This window comes from Magnolia sinica, chromosome 15 (genome assembly GCF_029962835.1).
Source record: "Magnolia sinica isolate HGM2019 chromosome 15, MsV1, whole genome shotgun sequence".
NCBI lineage: Eukaryota > Viridiplantae > Streptophyta > Magnoliopsida > Magnoliales > Magnoliaceae > Magnolia > Magnolia sinica.
In genome coordinates this window covers 34,914,299-34,933,749 of record NC_080587.1, presented here as the reverse complement: position 1 = coordinate 34,933,749, position 19,451 = coordinate 34,914,299, and the positions used below count along the sequence as shown (strand labels likewise).

Sequence of the window (19,451 nt, the reverse complement as noted above, 5' to 3'; positions counted from 1 at the left end):
ATCGGCAGGTTATGGCTACGGTTATACTCCGTAGCCATATGGAGCCCCCATCTTTCACAAATCAAAAAGCTAAGAAAGCAGGGGCATTTTCGACCTGAGAAATGGGGACGTACAACTAGGGCTTATTCTTGGGAGCTGAAAATAAGTGGGCTTATTTTTGGGAATGGGCCATAAATGGGTTGTACAGTAGGAAATTTCTCCAGATAACACTATTTTGCTGAACGCCTATTAGCTACTGACCGGTTAAGTAGCAAGACTTGCTACGCAAGTGACATTACCAAGTTTTGTGGGCCTCACAATTATGTACATTTTGTATCCACACCGTACATTCATTTGGAGATATCATATTAGGATAGAGTCGGGATCCTCTGTTATCAGGTCAACAGAGAATTCCTGTTACCCTAATGGTTTGGCGTCCAAAGCTGTTTTATATTTTTTTAATTTTTTTAGTAAGGGGTGACGTGGACCAATGAGAATTTGAGTATCAGGAATTCTCTGTTGACCTGATAACAGAGGATCCAGACTCATTAGGATATTATCCAAAGAATGAGTTAGCTGCAAAGCCCAAATGGAACCCAGCATAGAAAACAGTGGGGAGAGTGAGGCCCACCATTAAAAAGTTCTAGTGGCCACAAAAGTTTTCGATCAACCTGGTATTTGTATTTCCCCTTATTTCATTTATGATTTAACATATGAATAGTTTGGATCTCAAATAAACATCACAGTGGACCATCGACGGGTTTCAACGGTTGACGTCACTCTCCTCTCTGTTTTCTGTGGTGGGTCTACTCCAGCTTTAGATCTGCCTCATTCTCTGGATAATGCCTTAAAATGATCTCTCCAAATGTATGGACTGTGTGGATATAACACATACATAATGGTAGGCCCACATAACTTGGTGACGTCACTTCTGTAGCGAGTCTCGCTACTCAACCTGTCATTAGCATGGCTTTCGTGTCAAGTGCCCAATCGTATATATGCAAATGGGAGCAGATTAAGTGTTACCCTTGGTAATGCGGTAGAGGGTGTTACGCTGACCGTAGGGCCCACCTTGGTGTATTTGTTGTATATCCATTCCATCCATCAGTTTTTTGAGCTTATTTTAGTGAAGAAAAAAAAAATCTCAATTAAATCCCAATTGAACCACGACACAAGATGGGAACAGTGGTGACTGACAATTAAAAACTTCTTGTGGGCCATCAAAGTTTTGGATCGAGCTGATATTTGCAATATCCCCTCATCCAATTCTGTTTGACCTTATCAACATGTTGGATGGAAAATCAACATTACGTTAAGCCCTAAAACGTTTTTAATGGTAGGCATTCAATCATCACTTTTTTCTTGTGGTGTGGTCCACCTGAGATTTGTATCATATTTAGTTTAGGCCCACGTACTAGAATGAGCTTAAAAAACAGATGGGAGAGCATGGATATATAACACATACATCAGGGTGGGCCCATGGTCATAACCTGAAAGAACTCGGTGACATCCCGTACTCACTAAATCCACGCCCGTTCGAAAGGCTTTATTTTGTGCGCAGAAATCAGAATGGTACGGCGTATGCGAATGTAGCCACGAGAGTATAAAGGAACCTCCACCACTGGCACGGGAGAGCTAGTTGAGTGACGTTAGCGCATTAGGAGTGCGTGGAGTTGGTAGCATTCCCACGTGACCAGCCTCTTTGGTGGAGGTTGAGTTGGCTTCGTTTCCACGCTAACAGCCAAACCTGTAAATCCAAAATCCACAGCCAGTAATTGCCAAAATGGTAGCGAGTAGCTGATCACGTGGCGTACATATGTTACAATCTCACCGTCCAAATTGTGGAGGCCAGCATGGATTGAACATGGTGGGCAAGTAACATGCTAGGACCATCTTCATCATCCGTTTCAGTTTGTTGAATTGGTACCATCAATTATAATATTATTTCACTTCACCGTTAATAGACACCATTTCGGCGGTTAGAATCGTTGGATCTGTTTTAATTTATAGATTATGCTTTATCCACATCAGGCCCTATCATTTGGATTGATTGGATTACCTGGACTTGTTTGCCACCTGTACGGTAATAGATGAATGAATCATCACCATCTTACCAAAAAAAAAAAACAGATGGTGGTCCACCAGCATTGTCTAGGCCTGTATGATTTAGGCAGATGACGAATGACCCACCTTTGTTGGCCACTACCACAAATGCATTCCTTGACAATGTGCCAGTGATTCTCTCTCTTTTTCATCCGTCTCCAACCCCCCCTAGAGCTGCTGCAAGCGGCTAACGCTGAATGCTACTAAAATGTAGAAAATGGGGAGAGATGGAAAAAACAACTACACCTCAGAACAATCCGTGTCTTCTCACTAACGAAGGTCCCAACGACCACAACAGTAACAACAATGAAGATTCGTTGAAGAAGCCACTGGGAATTGGCAGTGGCGACCGCTTGAAACGGGATGAATGGAGTGAAGGTGCGGTTTCAAGCCTCCTTGATGCCTATGAATCCAAATGGGTGCTCCGGAACCGGGCCAAACTCAAGGGCCACGATTGGGAAGATGTGGCACGTCATGTGTCGTCCCGGGCCCACTCCACCAAGTCTTCCAAGACACAAACCCAATGCAAGAACAAGATTGAGTCGATGAAGAAACGGTATAGATCTGAGTCCACTGTTGCGGACCCCTCATCATGGCCCCTCTTTCAGCGACTCGATCTCCTACTGCGGTGCCGTGCCCCACCTCCTCCACCAGCTACTCCTGGTACCCGCCAGGACTCGCCTGCAGTGAATGGAGTGGAAGTTGTTGCCGAGGTGTGTGAAAAATGTCAGCTAATTATCTTTATTTTCCATTACTTGACTTTTTATCAACTAGTATAATTAACTTTAATTGCGTCAGTTTTGCTCATACACTTTGTGGTTTAAAAACTGAAAAGCTCAGATTGGCTCCAACTTCCAACTGGGTCAGGTTACTTGACTCAGTTAGATCATATTTAATAATGAAATTAATAGTATTTATAAGTATTTTAAACAGTTATATATACGTACTATAATAATTGAAAAATAAGCAAATATACATTGTTTGGCGTGCTGATTGAAAATCAGCCTCTTACTTTTAAGAAGAAATGCTCCTAATTGAGTGACTCGGTTTGAGGAGTTGAGAGTTGCGTTGAGTTGACTGGAAGATCGAGTCACTCACGTGCTTGAGTTTGGTAGTGGCTGAATTTAAAGTTGTGTCACCAATTTTTTTAGAACCATTGATTATACACAACTTGTAAAGCTTGGTGACTCACTGAGTTGACTCTAGATTAGAGCTTGAAGCGGGATTATACCTATGTAATGAAGAAAAAGAAATCGATGGTCCAGAATCAAGATACATCTATGGCTGTCTACTTTATAACTAACGCAAATACTACGCATTGTTGTCTAGATGTCTTCAACCTGTGCAAAAACAAGAGAGTTTGATTGGTCGAACAGGCTTCTCAATCGATCAAGTGAACCCCAAATTAGATAGATTGGTTTCTAGAAAGTTTTGAACAGGTTTAATCGACTGACCTCGAAGGTTCAAGCGATTGAAAAAAAATCATGTAAACTTTCTACATGCTTCAGAGCATGTTCGATTGATCGAATATGTGGGGGCTTGATCGATCGAAGATTGCTCGATCAATGCTTAGATCGACAGCGCGCGTAATTTTTCATAATTACACAAATTGTTTCCTATTCCGAATGTAACACTATATATATGGGTGCAATGCGAGATTAGGGTATCATTAAGAGAGAGGGGCTTGTTTTAGAGAGATACTAGGGTTTTCTAAAAAGTTTCGCATCTGTAAGTTCATTTAATCTCTTGTAATTTATTTTCATAGTGGATTAGCTTGTCTCTTAATTTGTGTAGTTTTTTCTCACAAGGGTTTTTTTTACGTAAAATCATGTGTTCCTATGTATACTTTGTTTGTGTTTGTTTCTCGTCGTGTAATTTGAATTCAGGATTTGCTTCCTCGGTCACCCAACAAGTGGTATCAGAGTTATACGTTGGGATTCGAGTTTGAATCTGAAATATAACGATGAAGAGAATGAACGTTAAGTATGAGACAGTGAAATTCATCAAGAAAAATAACTTTGAATTATGGAAGGTGGAGATGAATGACCTTCTAGTTAAGCAAGGATAGCAACGAGCACTCCTTAGTGTAACGAAGCATCCTGCAACTATGAGCAATGAAGAGTGGGAAGAACTGCATGAGAGATTGAAAATCTCGATTTAATTATGCTTGTCCCACGAATTCCTTTATAATATCCTTGATTAGAAGATCACCACGGGGCTTTGGACGAATTTAGAAAGCTTGTAGATGACGAAATCTCTCTCAAAGCATTTATATCTAAAAAAATAAGTTTATATTATGAAGATGGTGGAAGGGTCTGATATTAATGAATACATCAACATGTTTAATCAGTTTCTTTGTAAGTTGACAAGTGTGAAGGTGAAGATCGACAAAGTAGATCGTTTTTCATCCTGGCTTTTGTCTTTAACGGTTGGAGATTGAAGATGAACCCGGCCGTTATATCCAAAAAGGAATTCGAACTTTGTATGACGTGGTGTCTAAGCGGTATGTGCTATTGTTAATTCGGTTTGAACTAACCGTTTCTAAGGCACATGCCTCCCTTTCAAGCCCTAATCGTATATAATTCTCTTCCAGAGTCGTAAAATAATCTCATAGACACTATGTACCACAGTACAGAGACCATTGATTTTGAAAATGTTATCTTAGCCCTTCATTTCAAGTAGTTGAGAAAGAAGAACAGTGGCAGGGTGTTATAACAACCTAAAGTGCAAGGTTGCGAAGTAGTAATAACTCGGTAAGACCAATGTCGTACCCACAGGGACTTATTATTATGCGATTTCTGGAATACGTTAGAATTAGAAATAAAATTTAAACTAACTACTAAAATCTAGTTTAAAGAGTAATTGTGGAAGAAACGATCAGGAATATAATACTAAAGTGCCAATGATACACTTATATCTTCCTTAATGTTAATTTACTTAATTAAATTAGATCACTCAACTGGAATCGAAGTCTTATCCTATCCAGTCAGATAATATAGTTAAATCATTATTCATATACTTCAAAATTGTTTCGACAAGAAACAAATGCATTTGATTTGGAGGATTATCTTACTTAATCATAACAGAGAGAATAGAAAGAGAACAGTCATCATGTTTATTCATTTTGAGTTCATTTACATCCTTTGATTTCCCTTGATTTTAAGATAAACTATCAAAAATACAAGTATTGAAAGAGTTTGATTGTCACGCCCCAAACTCGGAAACCGGTCTTACAAAATTTCCGATCGCCGAATCTGGCGCCGATAACCTCCATAGTACCTCATTCTCGACTCCCGACACCCATATAACAGGTTCCAATCCTGAGGTCCTATAAGGAGGTTTTTTAACATGAATTTGATTCACAATAAGCATAGCCGTAAGCATAACCCACAAACAATAACCAACAACATCATTACAAATCTACTAAGATCAAAAACTTTGAGTACATTGCGTAAGGGAAATGCAATATTGATAATCAAAAGCTCTAAAAGTCGGCTGTACACTCCAAGCTCAATGCTGCTACGGTGTCCTAGCATCACCTACACACATCAATCGTGCATAAGCTTATAGAAAGCTTAGAGGATGGTGGACGTGTGTGCTCACGGTAGAAATGCAAGTATGCAATATCAGATCAATGCGAAAATGCTAGTAAGTCCATAAATGTCATCAGTTGTACTAAGGCTATGTGATGTAAAACATGAATTCGATTGGCCACATCAAGGCCATGCGATGCGAGATGCAACTCAAGCATACCAGTCCTCATCTGAATCCACATATCCATGTAGCTCATCACTAGAGCTCAATATCAATACAATTCTTACGCTGGACAATCACCGGAGTTTAGTACACTCCAAATGACACTACCCCTTTTCCAAGTGCGTAGTCCAAGTGAGCGTAAGAAACCTCACTATCTGTCTAGCCAATAATCTACCAATACCTATCCAGCATGCCGATAGCGGACCCATTTACGAGCTGGTTATACTCAGCCTAGCAATGCCCCCTACCCACGGGCAGGTAAGGCCACACCCCCTTCCAACTGACCATGACACAGTGGGAGATGTGACCTCTTGGTATTCAGCCCTCGTGCGCTCATGTATCCACTCGGTCTCGACGTTGGAGCATCTTCCGGTACTATCAGATTTAGGGATTTTCACCCAGGAATATCTATGACGCCCCGATACTAATAACAGTATTTCTGGTGTCCAATCCTGTCATCTACGGTATTCCTATGGAGGTTACGGCCCTGATGTCTCTAGGGCGTATAGTAATCACAACACACAATGCAAGATGCATGAGTCATACAATTCAGTCATGCATCAATCCTGCGCATACCGTGCACTCATGTGAGACAATCTCCGCCTATTAGGGAGTTCCATAACAACCTGCCTAATGGCATATGTAATGGTCAACCACATCTCATAACAAGCATACAAATGATGCATATGGGCATGTATCATGATGATATGCTAAGCATACTCGTAATCGGTGTCGATAACCAGCATCGATAATCGGCATTGATAATTGGCCTCGATAATCGGCCTATATGTACGGCGGGGGTCCTTAGATGAACAGTCGATCTAAACCATAATATAAAGATCGACCCTCGGCCATGGATATATCAATTCCGGTAGCACGGAGTCTACGGCGAAGATGAACCATACAACATCAATGGAGCCCAATATTTGGATTAACCCACTAAGAGAATGATAAGAATGGGCCTATCAAGGCCTACAGGAAGGTCACAATGTGGACATTTAACCATCATTGCCCATCAATATGGATATTTAACCAACATTACTCCCAAGGAGTGGCCCACATAGAGCCACACGTATACTAGGCCCATGGCCTCACACAAGGGCATAATATACATCGTCATAGGCTTCACTCATGGGCCTAATACACATCATGATGGGCCTCACTCATGGGCCGCATATGTATCACATTGGGCCTCATCATATGGGCCTCATATGCATCAAATGGGCCGCAATACATGAACCTCGTATACACCAAATGGGCCACAATACATGGGCCCCGAATACATCACAATGGGCCTCTCATACGGGTCCAATATGCATCACATCAAGGCGGGCCTTAATGGATGGGTCACAAATACATCAGGGTGGGCCTCATGGATGAGCCATAAATACATCAAGGTGGGTCTCATGGATGGGCCATAAATACATCAAGGTGGGCCTCATGGATGGGCCACAAATACATCAAGGTGGGCCGGATCACATAGGCCGCACCATATATACCATTCATCTATTTAACAGATCATTTTAAAGCATTACCCAAAAATGAATCACATTAGAAGATCATCTGGACCATACCACAAATAATAGTGGAGATAATGATTTCCACCCTTAAAATTTCCAAGGCCCACCATAACGTTTATTTTCCATCCAATTTGTTCATTTGGTCATAAGGACCTGAATCAAGAGGAGAAACAAATATCATGTTGATCCAGAACTTTTGTGTCCCTAAGGATTTCAATGTTAAGCGTTTAATTCTCCACTGTTTTCTGCAGTGTGGTCCACCTGATAGATCTGCCTAATTTTTAGTCTCAAGCCTTAAAACGAGCTCCCAGGTGGATGGACAGTTTGGGTCTAACACAGACCTCATGATCAGTGCCCACAAAATTGCTGACGTCAATACAGCAGCTATATAGCTAGGTTATTAGCCCAGCGTCCAGATGATGGATGAACAGATGAAACACGTACATCACGTGGTTCCCGTGGATGCACGGTGTGGATTCAACACATATATCACGGTCATTTTCCACTGTTCAGATAGTTGGATGGTGTGAATATGAAATATATATATATATATATATATATATATATATTAGTGGGTCCCACCATCCCAGCCCTGCTGGACGGTGTGGATTGCCACACGTATAGGAGGTAGGCCCCACCGTCCTGGCCCCTAGACAATGTGGAGGTAAAACATATGCATTAGGGCGGTTCCTACTATCTAGACTGTTGGATGGTGTGGATATAAAATACATAAGGTGGATCTCCACCATCCACAAATGGATGGTGAGAAAGAATACATATATCACGGTGGTTCCACATGGGTGGGGTCCACATAAGTGGATGGTTTGGTTTAACAGATACATACGGTGGAGTCCGATCAGATGGACTGTGTGAAATGCCACACATGTGCATCAGGCCCCACCATCCCTACACTGGACAGTGGTGGATGAAATACATTCAGCAAGGTGGGGTTCACACACATGTGGCCCACCAGCAACATCAAGGTAGCCCCACGTGGGCGGGGTCTACGTCCAGCTAGGCTAGACAGCTAAGATAGAACACGTACATTATGGTGGATTCCCCCCATCCAGCAGATACACAATACATTCATAAGGGGGGCCTCACAACCCACCGTCCAGGGATGGATGGTGGATGATGTACATGCATCAGGTGGGTCCACACGTGTGGCCCACAAATCAAATTGATATTTGTATTTTTCTCTCATCTAGGCCTATCCAAACGGACAAGCAAGGTAGCCCTACTGAACGGGCAACGTGGATAAAATCATCACGGTGGGCCGCTACTCAGGACGTTAGCAAGGTGTATCACACGGGTGGCCGACATGGATATAGAATACACACACCACGTGGGGTCCATAACGCATGGGAGAGAAAGAGAGAGAGAGATCGGCGGAGATGGGTACCACCACATGTGGGCCCTCAAATAGATATTAATGATGGAAATCCTAAGATCACCTACTAAATGGCCTTCTTCTTTAGCTCCTTGGACTCCTTGGCTCCTAAGCTAATTCTTTAAGGGTGGACGATGAAGTTTGAAGGGTTGGATAGTGAGATGAGGGGGTAAGAAGTGGGCTACGCACTAGGTTTTCTCTCCTTAGAATTTTTCTCTCATGGAGGCTTGGAAATGGTAGAGAGAATGAGAGAGGAGAGGGTGTTGTAAGAGAGATGGAATGGGAGGAATGGGTGTGTAAGGAAGGGATGGGTGGTGTAAGAGAGGGGACATGAGAGTTGACTTTAGGAATGAGAGAGTTATGGGTGTTGTAAGGGGAGTGATGGGATGTGTACTTGACTTGAGGTGATTAATTGATGTGATGGGTTGTAGAGATTCTCTCGAAATTCACAATGCGCAGCATTTTTCTCAAAATAAACGTGGGCCCATAACTCTTGGCCTGGGTATCGCATCAGCGCATGAAATACGACATTCAAACCATGGTGATGGCGCGGTCACTAGGATACAAGTCTCCGGTCGAGTCGACTCTGATATACGGGTTACGACTTAGGGTCAGTGCAAATGCTATCTATGCATCGGGGGTCGCCAGAATTAGACCGGAGGATCGCGGAAGCCTAGGGAATGGTACAGTATAGGATACAAGCCTTACATTGATTATCAAATCTGGATATCAAATCTAGATATCAAATCCAGTAACATTTCGGCTTGTAGTTTGTTCATCCCATTAAGAGGAATATTGTGCGAATATCATCTTATATCTCCTTCTTGAGCTCATATTCCTGTATGGAAGGAAGATTTGATTCCATCCGATTATTTTGACAGCATTTCAGCATCCTTGTATTCATTACCGTGTAACAACATGATGTTGTATGGGCCCGCGCAACACCATGTTGTTGCACGGTCCAGCACAAAGCCTTCCTCTTCCTCTTTCTTCCTTCTCTTCTTGATACCTTCGAAGTCTTCTTCTTTGGAGCTCTAACCTTCTTCGTAATCTTCGTAGTCCTCAAATGAGAAGGGGAGTGGGGTATTTACAGGAATCCACACTTGCAAACCCTTGATCTTTGTTCCATGGGACCCATCTTTCATCAGATCCTAGCCATTCAACTCATCCTGGTCATACTGACATTATATGGATACACGCAAACAATGAGGGAGTTTGTTTATTTCCCATTCAATCTTTCTTTATTTCCTTTCCTTCTTCAATCTTAATTTTCTTTTTCCTTTAATCATCATTCATTATTTTTGTACCTCAATAGATGCCCCCTTGATCCTTCTGTTTATCCTTTCTAGAATAAAGAAATAGGATCAATCTCTCTTTCACCCTTTTTGCAAACGCCATTGCGCGCATGCGGGCAATGAATAATCAGGTACTTAAGTTGGGTTTAATTCTCCTATAAATATCAGAGCCAACTCTTCATTATCATACATCCAATTTCTTGTGGAAGCTCTGTCTCTCTAACACTTGCCCACGCAACAGCTTGTCTTTACGCAACGAACCTGCGCAATAGATATTTTCTGTCACACAAAAACTTCTTCTTGCGCATCCTCGCGAAATAACTATTTGTTGCGCGCTCCCGCGCAATCATCTCCTTCCGCACAAAAAGTCCTTTAGGAGTTTTTAAAGCCTTCTAAACCTTGAATCCTCATTTCCTCAAAACTTTATATTTGACCTGATAACTCTTGACTTATAAAGATGTAACACTTGAAGGCTTTGTCTTCAAGAAAGAGAAACCATTCATCTTCTTCAGAATCTAAGCGAGTTCTCCAACATACTTGGGACTGCATAGAGATTCATGAAGAAGTTTTAAAAATGTCCCCTTCCTCTGAGAACGATGCAATTGTTATTCCCATCAATTTGCGGCGTCATTGGTCGATTCTACATGGCGAACCATCCACCTACAGAAGTAGCCTCGTTTCTGTAGATGATTGGATTATAAGGGAACCAAGAATCCTGGAAGGACGCTTAGAAGGGACCAAATCTTGTCAAAAAGTTGGCACGATATATAAAATGAGATTCTTGCATCCTTGTTATAGTCCTCATCAGTCGTTTCCCACTCATTTCTTCGAAACTCCTCAACAACATTTTTTCAACAGTCATACAACCTGGAGAACAAACAACTTTCTAGCCAAGGGTCTTCTATCTCCTCAAGATTTCTATAGTGCTTGGGCTCGGGCCATTGCTCAAAAACATACTACCATCCTAGAACAGATTAACCTCTTCAATGCAATCATAGCCACATCAGAACATTTTTACGGAGATGTAGCTATCTTCAGGGGTTTCCCCAATCACTGGTCCCTAATTACCAATTCATTTCACCTTCCTTTGGGTGAAATGAGTATCACCTTATGGGATCTTCTTTACATAGCAGGTCTCCCTGTCATGGGCAATATCTTTGATGCATACGTTCCTTCAAATGAAGAGTTTGCTCTGACTTCCACAAGAGATAGTAAATTCGAGATTTCAAAGACTACACTTGAACTCTTCAAAGAACTGGCCAACTTCCTACATCCTAAGCGCATTAATTCTCTTGAATGACTTGCTCACTTCTCTCGAAAATTACGGTATATTTTCTTTCTTTCTTCTTCTCTTCGTGAGTCTTCATCTTTCTCTTAATAACCATATTATTTTACTTTGACAACTTTGCAGACCATAATCACCGAGACCTCAAAATCATTCACGAGAATATTAAAGATACAACCGAATATAGCTCTTCTTGTGAATTAGCCTCTTTTCTAGCTTACTGGTTGAGCTTGGTAATATTTCCCGACTCTGAACAGATAGATATGATCAGGCCATCTTTCTTCATGGTCGTGGGTGCAATGGCAGAGGGTCAGAGATATTCGCTAGCTCCCTTAACTCTGTGTTCCTTGTATCACACTTTTGGAGATGTCATCACCGGTCCTGGAGATTCAAAGAACAAATCTTTTTCGGTTTGTGCTCCCTAGCATTTCTTCATAGGCTGGCCAGGAGTATACTTCCTTTGGACCTTTGCTGACTCTCGAAGAACATATTTAGACCCTCATCGGCTCCCTCTTCAGTATTATCAACGAAGAAGGATGATTGAGAAATCGAACAGTTAGGTCACTCAAAAGATAGAGGACAATGATCCTATCGACTTTTATCAATTTACATTAACCAACCATCTGGAAGGTATAAAATTTATTGACAATAATTCCATCTCTTTTGGTGAGCATTCATTCCTTGTTTCCATCAGATCTAGAATTCTTCCGCTGAGAGAAGGTAGCATATTCTGGCGCGAACCATATTACACAAATAGATTTGCTCGTTAATTCGAATTTGACCAATCAGTACCAGAGACTTGTGACATCGTCACAAGACCCATGAGAAGTTGTGGTATCAAGCCATATAATTGGGCTTTGATATGGAGGCAACTCTTAAACATCAATACTGGATCTCGCTTCTTAATTCCCAGCTATGATTATCCAGTTCATACTTCTTATTCCTGGATGGGTTGGTGGGTTCATCAATATTATTTGGTATGCAAGTATTATCCAGTAGACCATCCCATATGCATTCTCCCACCACAGCTAAGAGATTATTAGAAAGACCAAGGCATAAGCTATTTTGAAGAGACAGATCATGCTCCCTGTTCAGGTCAGCTTTGTATAAGGATTTCTTCAAAAAATATTGTTCATGAAGTAAAGCCTGTTGATACCCTTGAAGGATAGATAGCTTTCGGTATTCCTTTGAGGACTTCAGAAAATGTATTCGAGTCGTCAAATTTTCTAGCAGAAAATGATAAACCTTTGCGATTTCATTCTCCGCCACCTCTAAGAATTTTAAGAGATAAGTTACCCTCATCATCAAAGAAGCAAGAGACAGAAAAATCCCATAGCTCTCGTCGGAAAGATAAATATATTATAATCGAAGACTAATAGCCGATTCTGAAAAGTGAGCTTTTGAATAGAGTATTGTAAACATTCTAGAAGTATTTCTCATTGTAATTTGCCCGTGTTTCAAGAGAAATACATTTCTATATGTTTGTCTAATAAGTATCTGAGATCTTCATGATTTATTTCATCATATCAGGCAATTGCATATTTGAATATATTTTAAGCAAAATGGGCGAGCATATGCATCTGCAACATTTTGATGCTACACACAGTTTAAGCTCATGAGTAGTGGAGCTAATATACTTTCGACTTAACATACTTTGACTGAACTTAACTTGATTGGACTTAACTTGACTGGACACTTTCACATAGTTTAAGCTCTTAAGTAGTAGAGCGATCACAGTTTTTAAGACTCATAAGTAATTGGAGTCGGGTCTTACATGAATGGTCTCTGTAACTCTTATGAGTTCGTTTGACTTATCGTGGCCGAGGAGTTCACAAATCACGATCCATCAGAAAGGCCCAGTGAAGCTACCAGGGTAGTGAACTCAGTGGGTTTTACGCATAGGGTTGGTCACAATAACTCTCTAGAGTTCACGGGGCGCACAAGGCTACTTTAAAGTACCAAATCCAAGACCGCTAGTCCATTAATGAGGGGGTGTTTTATTTTATAGACCCTTTCCTCATGAGTTTCTACTAGAATCAAAGCAATAATCTGGGAGGCCTTATGCATGGTTGGCTTATCTATGGGTGAGCCAAAGAGCACACACTCAGCCCACTTTTTCTTCATCTGTCAAGTTGGACCCAATCACGAGAGAGCATTTTCTCTCACCTTCCCCCATGGCGTTGTCGAAAACTGAACAGACGGCATTGGTCTCACGTAGAGCTCGGCATCGGACTGATTCGGATCGGATTAGGTCCAACTCGATTCGGTCTGAAATCTACACGGGCTGATCTGAACTCGATCCAATCCGGGACATCTGACTCGAACCGATCCGATGCATGGTTGGCCTAACCCGAATCGAGTCCGACTCAGTTAGGGAAACCGAGTCAGATCGGGTTGGGTACAGTTCGGATTGGGTTGGGTCTATGGATCAAATTATGAGGTATGTGTTATATTCAAACTGTCCTCCATTTGGAGAGCTCGTCTTAAGGCTTGAGCTGAAAAATAAGACAGATTAAAGATTAGTTAGACCACACTGCAAAAAATAGTTGGGGATTGAACATTTACCATTGAAACCTTTTTGGAGATCACAGAAGTTTCGAAATAATATGAGTTCTGTTCACCCATGTATTTTTATCCTTATTAACAGATTAGATGGAAAATAAACGTTATGGTGGGGCCCCTGTAACTTTGATCTCATTTGAGCCATTCGTACAACTCGGAGCTCGAGGCACGTCCAGGCCCATCTTTACACGACATGTATCTATGCCAGCTGTATCGCTAGCTAGCGTGTCTCATGAGAAATCGGGTTACTAGCTTGAAATCGGATTGCGTACTGAGTTACTCAGTATGCTTTTATCGTACTGAGTAAACTCGGTTGGGCCCACCATGAATCTATGCAGTTTATCCAATCAGTCCATCTATTGTTTCATCTAATTTTATATGTTGAACCAAAAATTGAAGCATATCCAAAGCTCAAGTGGACCATACCACCGGAAACAGAGGGAATAATGATTTCGACCATTGAAACCTTTCTGGTGCCCAAAGTGATCTTTATTTGTCATCCAACATGTTCATAAGATCAAAAAAGACCTACATGAAGGGAAAATAAAAATATCAGCTTGATCCAAAACTTTTGTGACCCCCAGAATGTTTCAATGGTAAACACTCAATTCACACTATTTCATGTAGTGCGGTTTACTTGATTTTTGGATATACTTTATTTTTGGTATTAGGACCTGAAATTAACTTTTAAAATGGATGGATGGGGTGGATCAAATACATAAATCATGGTGGATCCCATAGAGTTTACTCATTACGCTTAGCATACTGAGTTACTCAATACGCAATCCGCTTCCTTGGCGTGTCTCACAAGAAATCTGGCTACAATGTTACTCAGTACGCTCTTATCATACTGAGTAAACTTTGTTGGGCCCATCGTGAATGCATGCAGTTTATCCACGCCGTCCATTCATTTTTCTAGATCATTTTAGGGGTTGAACCCAAAACTGATGCATATCCAAAGCTCAAGTGGACCATACCACAAGAAAAAGTAAATGTATTGATTTCCACCGTTGAAAACTTTATAAGGCCCAGTGATATTTATTTGTCATCCAACATGTTCAAAAGATCAAAAAGACATGGATTAAGGGAAAAAACAAATATCAGTTTGAACCTAAAACTTCTTTCACTCCCAATAATTTTTCAACGATAGATGTTCAATTCACAATGTTTCCGGTGGTGTGCTCCACTTAAGTATTGGATACACTCCATTTTTGGGATAAAGCCCTAAAATTACTTGTTAAAAGAGATGGACAGAGCAGATAAACTGTATGAATGATATTTCAGCCCACAAAGTATACGTGAATGGGTATGGAGGGTGGTACGTCATTTTTCAAAAACTTTTTCTTATGCACGAAATTGACAGGTCACGACTGGCCGTTCGAGTGCAGGGGTAAAAACTAAAAAGTAAAAGAGATAAAATTAAAATAGATAAAAAAAAAGTATATATTTAATATATATATATATATACACACTTAATATTAGATCCGGATCGGATCGAATCGGATCCAGTCAGATTGGATCGGTCTGGATTGACCACGATCCGAACTTGATCCGATGAACGATCGGATCTTATTGGCCCTACTCGAACCACACCGATCCAAGCCTTCGATTCGGTTCAAATTGGGTCGAATCGGATCGGATCCACCAGATCGGGTCAGAAATGCCCAGCTCTAGTCTCACCCGTGATCGGCCTCCTTCTACTTTTGGTCGCTTATGGCTTTTGGTAGTGATTAGCTTCATTCGCTGCTCGCATGGGTCTAAGCATGTGATGGCCTTCACAGGATTTTTAAGGCCACTGGCTTCTCATTGTTGCCCACATAATTTTATATATTGTCGATGATGGTAGGTCTAATACGTAGTTGGCCATATAGGCTTGGCTACGCCGCTGTAAATGATGAATTGTCATCGTTGTCATAAGATTTATGTGTGGTTGACCGTATAGGCTTGTTTCACTACTATGAATGGTGAATCGGTAATTGATATATCGCCGCTAATGATGATGTTTTGATAATGTTCATGATTAAAATAGTGTATCGGCTTGTCGACGATAACAATTTGAATAAGATGACTTTTATGTCAACGATTAATGACAACAGTGATAATCATCGGCGCTTGGCAATAATTTACAATAATATCATTTTTGATGCACTTGATCTTGATATGCTTAAGAATTTTCCTTTGCTTGAGAATTCGCCTTTTATTCATTCATACGGAGGGGAATACATGGCTTTGCCTTTTAAAATTGTTTCATCATTCTACTTGTCTTGCCCCCTTTTGATTAGGAAGTGTTGTACCGATAATTTTCGTAATCAAAATCATAGTGATTTTCAAAAACAATATATCTTGATGCAGCAAATTTTGACAAATATGACAAATATCTTGATTACGAAGATATAAAAAAAAATCTCTCCAATCAGGCTTCTGTACACTTATCTCCTCTCTTATGTTGTACGCTTTCCTTATGACTATTTCACCACTATCAATCATTTCTTGTAATATGTTCTTTAGGTTGAAGCAATTCTCAGTTCGATGTCCGAGGAAATGATGATAATAACAATAGTTACTTTCATTTATTTTCTTCATCTCCTTTGGATGTTTTGGCCACGACGATTTGATCTTCTCTGCTGCCAACAATTTGTTCAGCATAAGGAGTATATAATCTTCTTCAAATGAATACCTTCCATAGCTCTTGGATTGCCTGAATTCTTTCTTTATTTTCTTAGCCGAAGGCTTGTTCATGTCTCTTTTATCAGATTTTCTTTGCCCATCTCGTCGGTTCCTCATTTTTCTTTCTTCTTCGATTGTATTGACCGAATTTCTCTTGAAATTTTGGGACAATTGGATTATATAAAAATCAGACACTTTTGCACTGATCTTTTCTAAACTACAAGCCTTCTCGTTCAGATCTTGAAGCGTTTATATATTCGAACCGAGAAGACTTAATGCAATATTTGGCCTTATGCATTTTATACATAATTTGAGTTTTACTCTTTCTTCTTTTACCAACTGTAAACACGATGCCCCCAATATTCTCCATCGATTAATAAATTCTTCTACAGACTCATTCTTTTTCTAGCGAATGGAAACTAAATCACTTAAACTGACTTCTTTAGATGATAATTCAGCAAAATGTGAGTAATAATGAGAATTTTTTATGGAATCTATCGCAACTGGCCATTCTCTTGTTGCAATAGTCTTCCATTTATCTTTCTAGATCTTTGACAATTCTTTTGCAGATGTCATGTTCACAGTCACTTTCTTATCTCTCTTCTTATTCTTTTTCATCACTATCTCACCTTGTTTTATCATTCTTTATAACATATCCTTTAGTGTAAAGCAATTTTCCATTGGATGTCCTACATAACAATGATAACGACAATACTTCTTTTCCTTAGTCATCTCGACTTCTTCTGGATGTCTGGGCTGAGGTAATTGAATAGTCCCGACAATCAATAATTGTTCCATCATTGGTCTAACGTCTTCTTTTTCAAAATCATATTCTTTATGATAGTCGTATAATCGAGTTCGCTTATCACTTACTCGATCTTTATAACGATTTGAATCTTCCCTCTTCCTTGTTTCTCGCTTATTGTAAAAAGGTATTTCTTTTCTTTTGCTGATCAACGGTATTCACCATTGATCTATTCGTTCTTCTTCTTTCCGTTCTAATCTGAAATGCTGGCATTTTTCTGGCCATCAGTTCTAATGCATGTGCTTTCATTGCAAGATCTCAAAAAGTCTTTATATTAGCACTTGTGAGTCCGAAGGTAATTCCTGGCTCCATAGAATTCTAACACATGTTTACTTGTTCTGTCTCTTCTAGCAACTTCCTGCATGAGGCACCCAAAGTCTTCCACCTATCGATAAATTTTTCCACAGGTTCATTTTCTCTTTGTCTGACAAAGGCCAATTCTGCAATGCTGACGTCGTGATCTGATGAGAAGAAATTGGATATAAATGCATCTTACATTTGTTCACAAGTTCTTATCAACACCGGTGTCAGATTAGAATACCATCGAAACGCTTTGCCCGTCAAGGAAGAATTGAACAACTATAAACAGTATTGTGAAACAGTAGAGAAGTTTCCCATGGTGGTGATGAAGTGTACGAGATGTTCTTTCGAAGACCCATTTCTATTAAACTTCTGAAAGTCTGGTTGTTTGAAGTTTGCTGGGAATGAAACATCTTCCACTTCTATTAGATACGGTGTTCTGTATCGAAATCTCCCAGTATGTTCACATTCCCTGATGACTTCTGCAACCATCTGTCACATCTCCTGTTGCGTTATCGTTGTAGTATTTGGAGCAGACCCATGCGATCATGCTATATGTGGCAATGAATCCTCGGGACGTTGTTCCTGTTCGTTCATAGCGGCCATTACTGGCGAAGCTGTCACTTGAGCCACATTATGAGCGATAGTAGCCAATGCTTCTCGAAGGCTTTGACACTCTTTCATTAGGGTTCTTTAAGCTTCAGCCATTTCAGCCATACGTTTGTCAAAACTTGGTGGAGGGCCCCTACTGGCCTCTGCCAAGCATACAACGGCTTCCACATTGTCTAAAGAGGCAGTCATAGGAGTAAGTATCTGGGTATGATAGGGCTTATTGAGAGAGGGGTCCCACTCAGATCTTCCGTACTCTCACAGAATTCAATTGACTGTGATATTTCTTTTTTAAGAGTATCTTGAGATAACACAGAAACTGTCTTATTCATCGATGATTTGTCTTTCTCTTTTCTCGTCCATTGAGTCTTTATAACAGGCAGTGCTGGGAAATCTTGTGATGTCAGAGAGGGAAGAGATTTCCTCGGGTACAAAGTCAGAGGAGCGAGTTCAGGATTATTTTTAGCTATATTCCGTGTTATTAGTCCCCTGACTTTATGTGGAGATAAATTCATCTTGGTGATTGCTACATTTCGGGCCCTTGTTCTTCGGGATGATACAACAACCCAGTCGTTATTGTTTTCTTATGCCAGTGGCAAAGCGGTTATGACTCCAGCCATAACTTGGGGTTTGTTGTTTTTGCTTAAAATAGATCGAGCTTCCTGATCTGTAACTTGATTTGTTGTGTATTCTATCGCAAATCTGGTCGCTGTGAAGTAAAAAATTCATCTTCTTTTTTGCATTTACCATTGATCATAATTTGAAGTTTCATCTTATAACCTTTGAACAACAATATGAAATCACAATTAGTATTTGAATGATAAAATATTCTATCTTAGAGATGAAGGGGAGGATGTTCCCATTGAGAGTCGTCATTTTGGTGTCAGTAAAACGCCAAACTACGATAAAGTTCTCAAAACTTTCTCTATGTTAATCTTAAATAAGATAATGATCCCTAGCGGGGTTGTCATTTTATTTCGATAAGAAACAAATGCATTTGATTTGGAGGATTATCTTACTTAATTATAACAGAGAGAATAGAAAGAGAACAATCATCATTTTATTCATTTTGAGTTCATTTACATCATTTGATTTCCCTTAATTCTAAGATAGACTATCCAAAATATAAATATTGAAAGAGTTTGAATATCAAATCCAGCAACATTTCAGCTTGTAATTT

At 40.3% G+C, this 19,451-nt stretch overlaps 1 protein-coding gene across 1 annotated transcript in view; it reads left to right on the top strand.

The window, feature by feature from the left end:
* Positions 1 to 2,155: 2,155 nt before the first annotated feature.
* The window catches only part of LOC131227636 (trihelix transcription factor ENAP2), a 33,226-nt gene continuing 15,930 nt past the window's right edge, over positions 2,156 to 19,451 (top strand). The window contains exon 1 of the mRNA XM_058223438.1: positions 2,156 to 2,795. Coding sequence (XP_058079421.1) covers positions 2,280 to 2,795 — 516 coding nt within the window. The 5' untranslated portion in view covers positions 2,156 to 2,279. The remainder of the gene's footprint in view (positions 2,796 to 19,451) is intronic.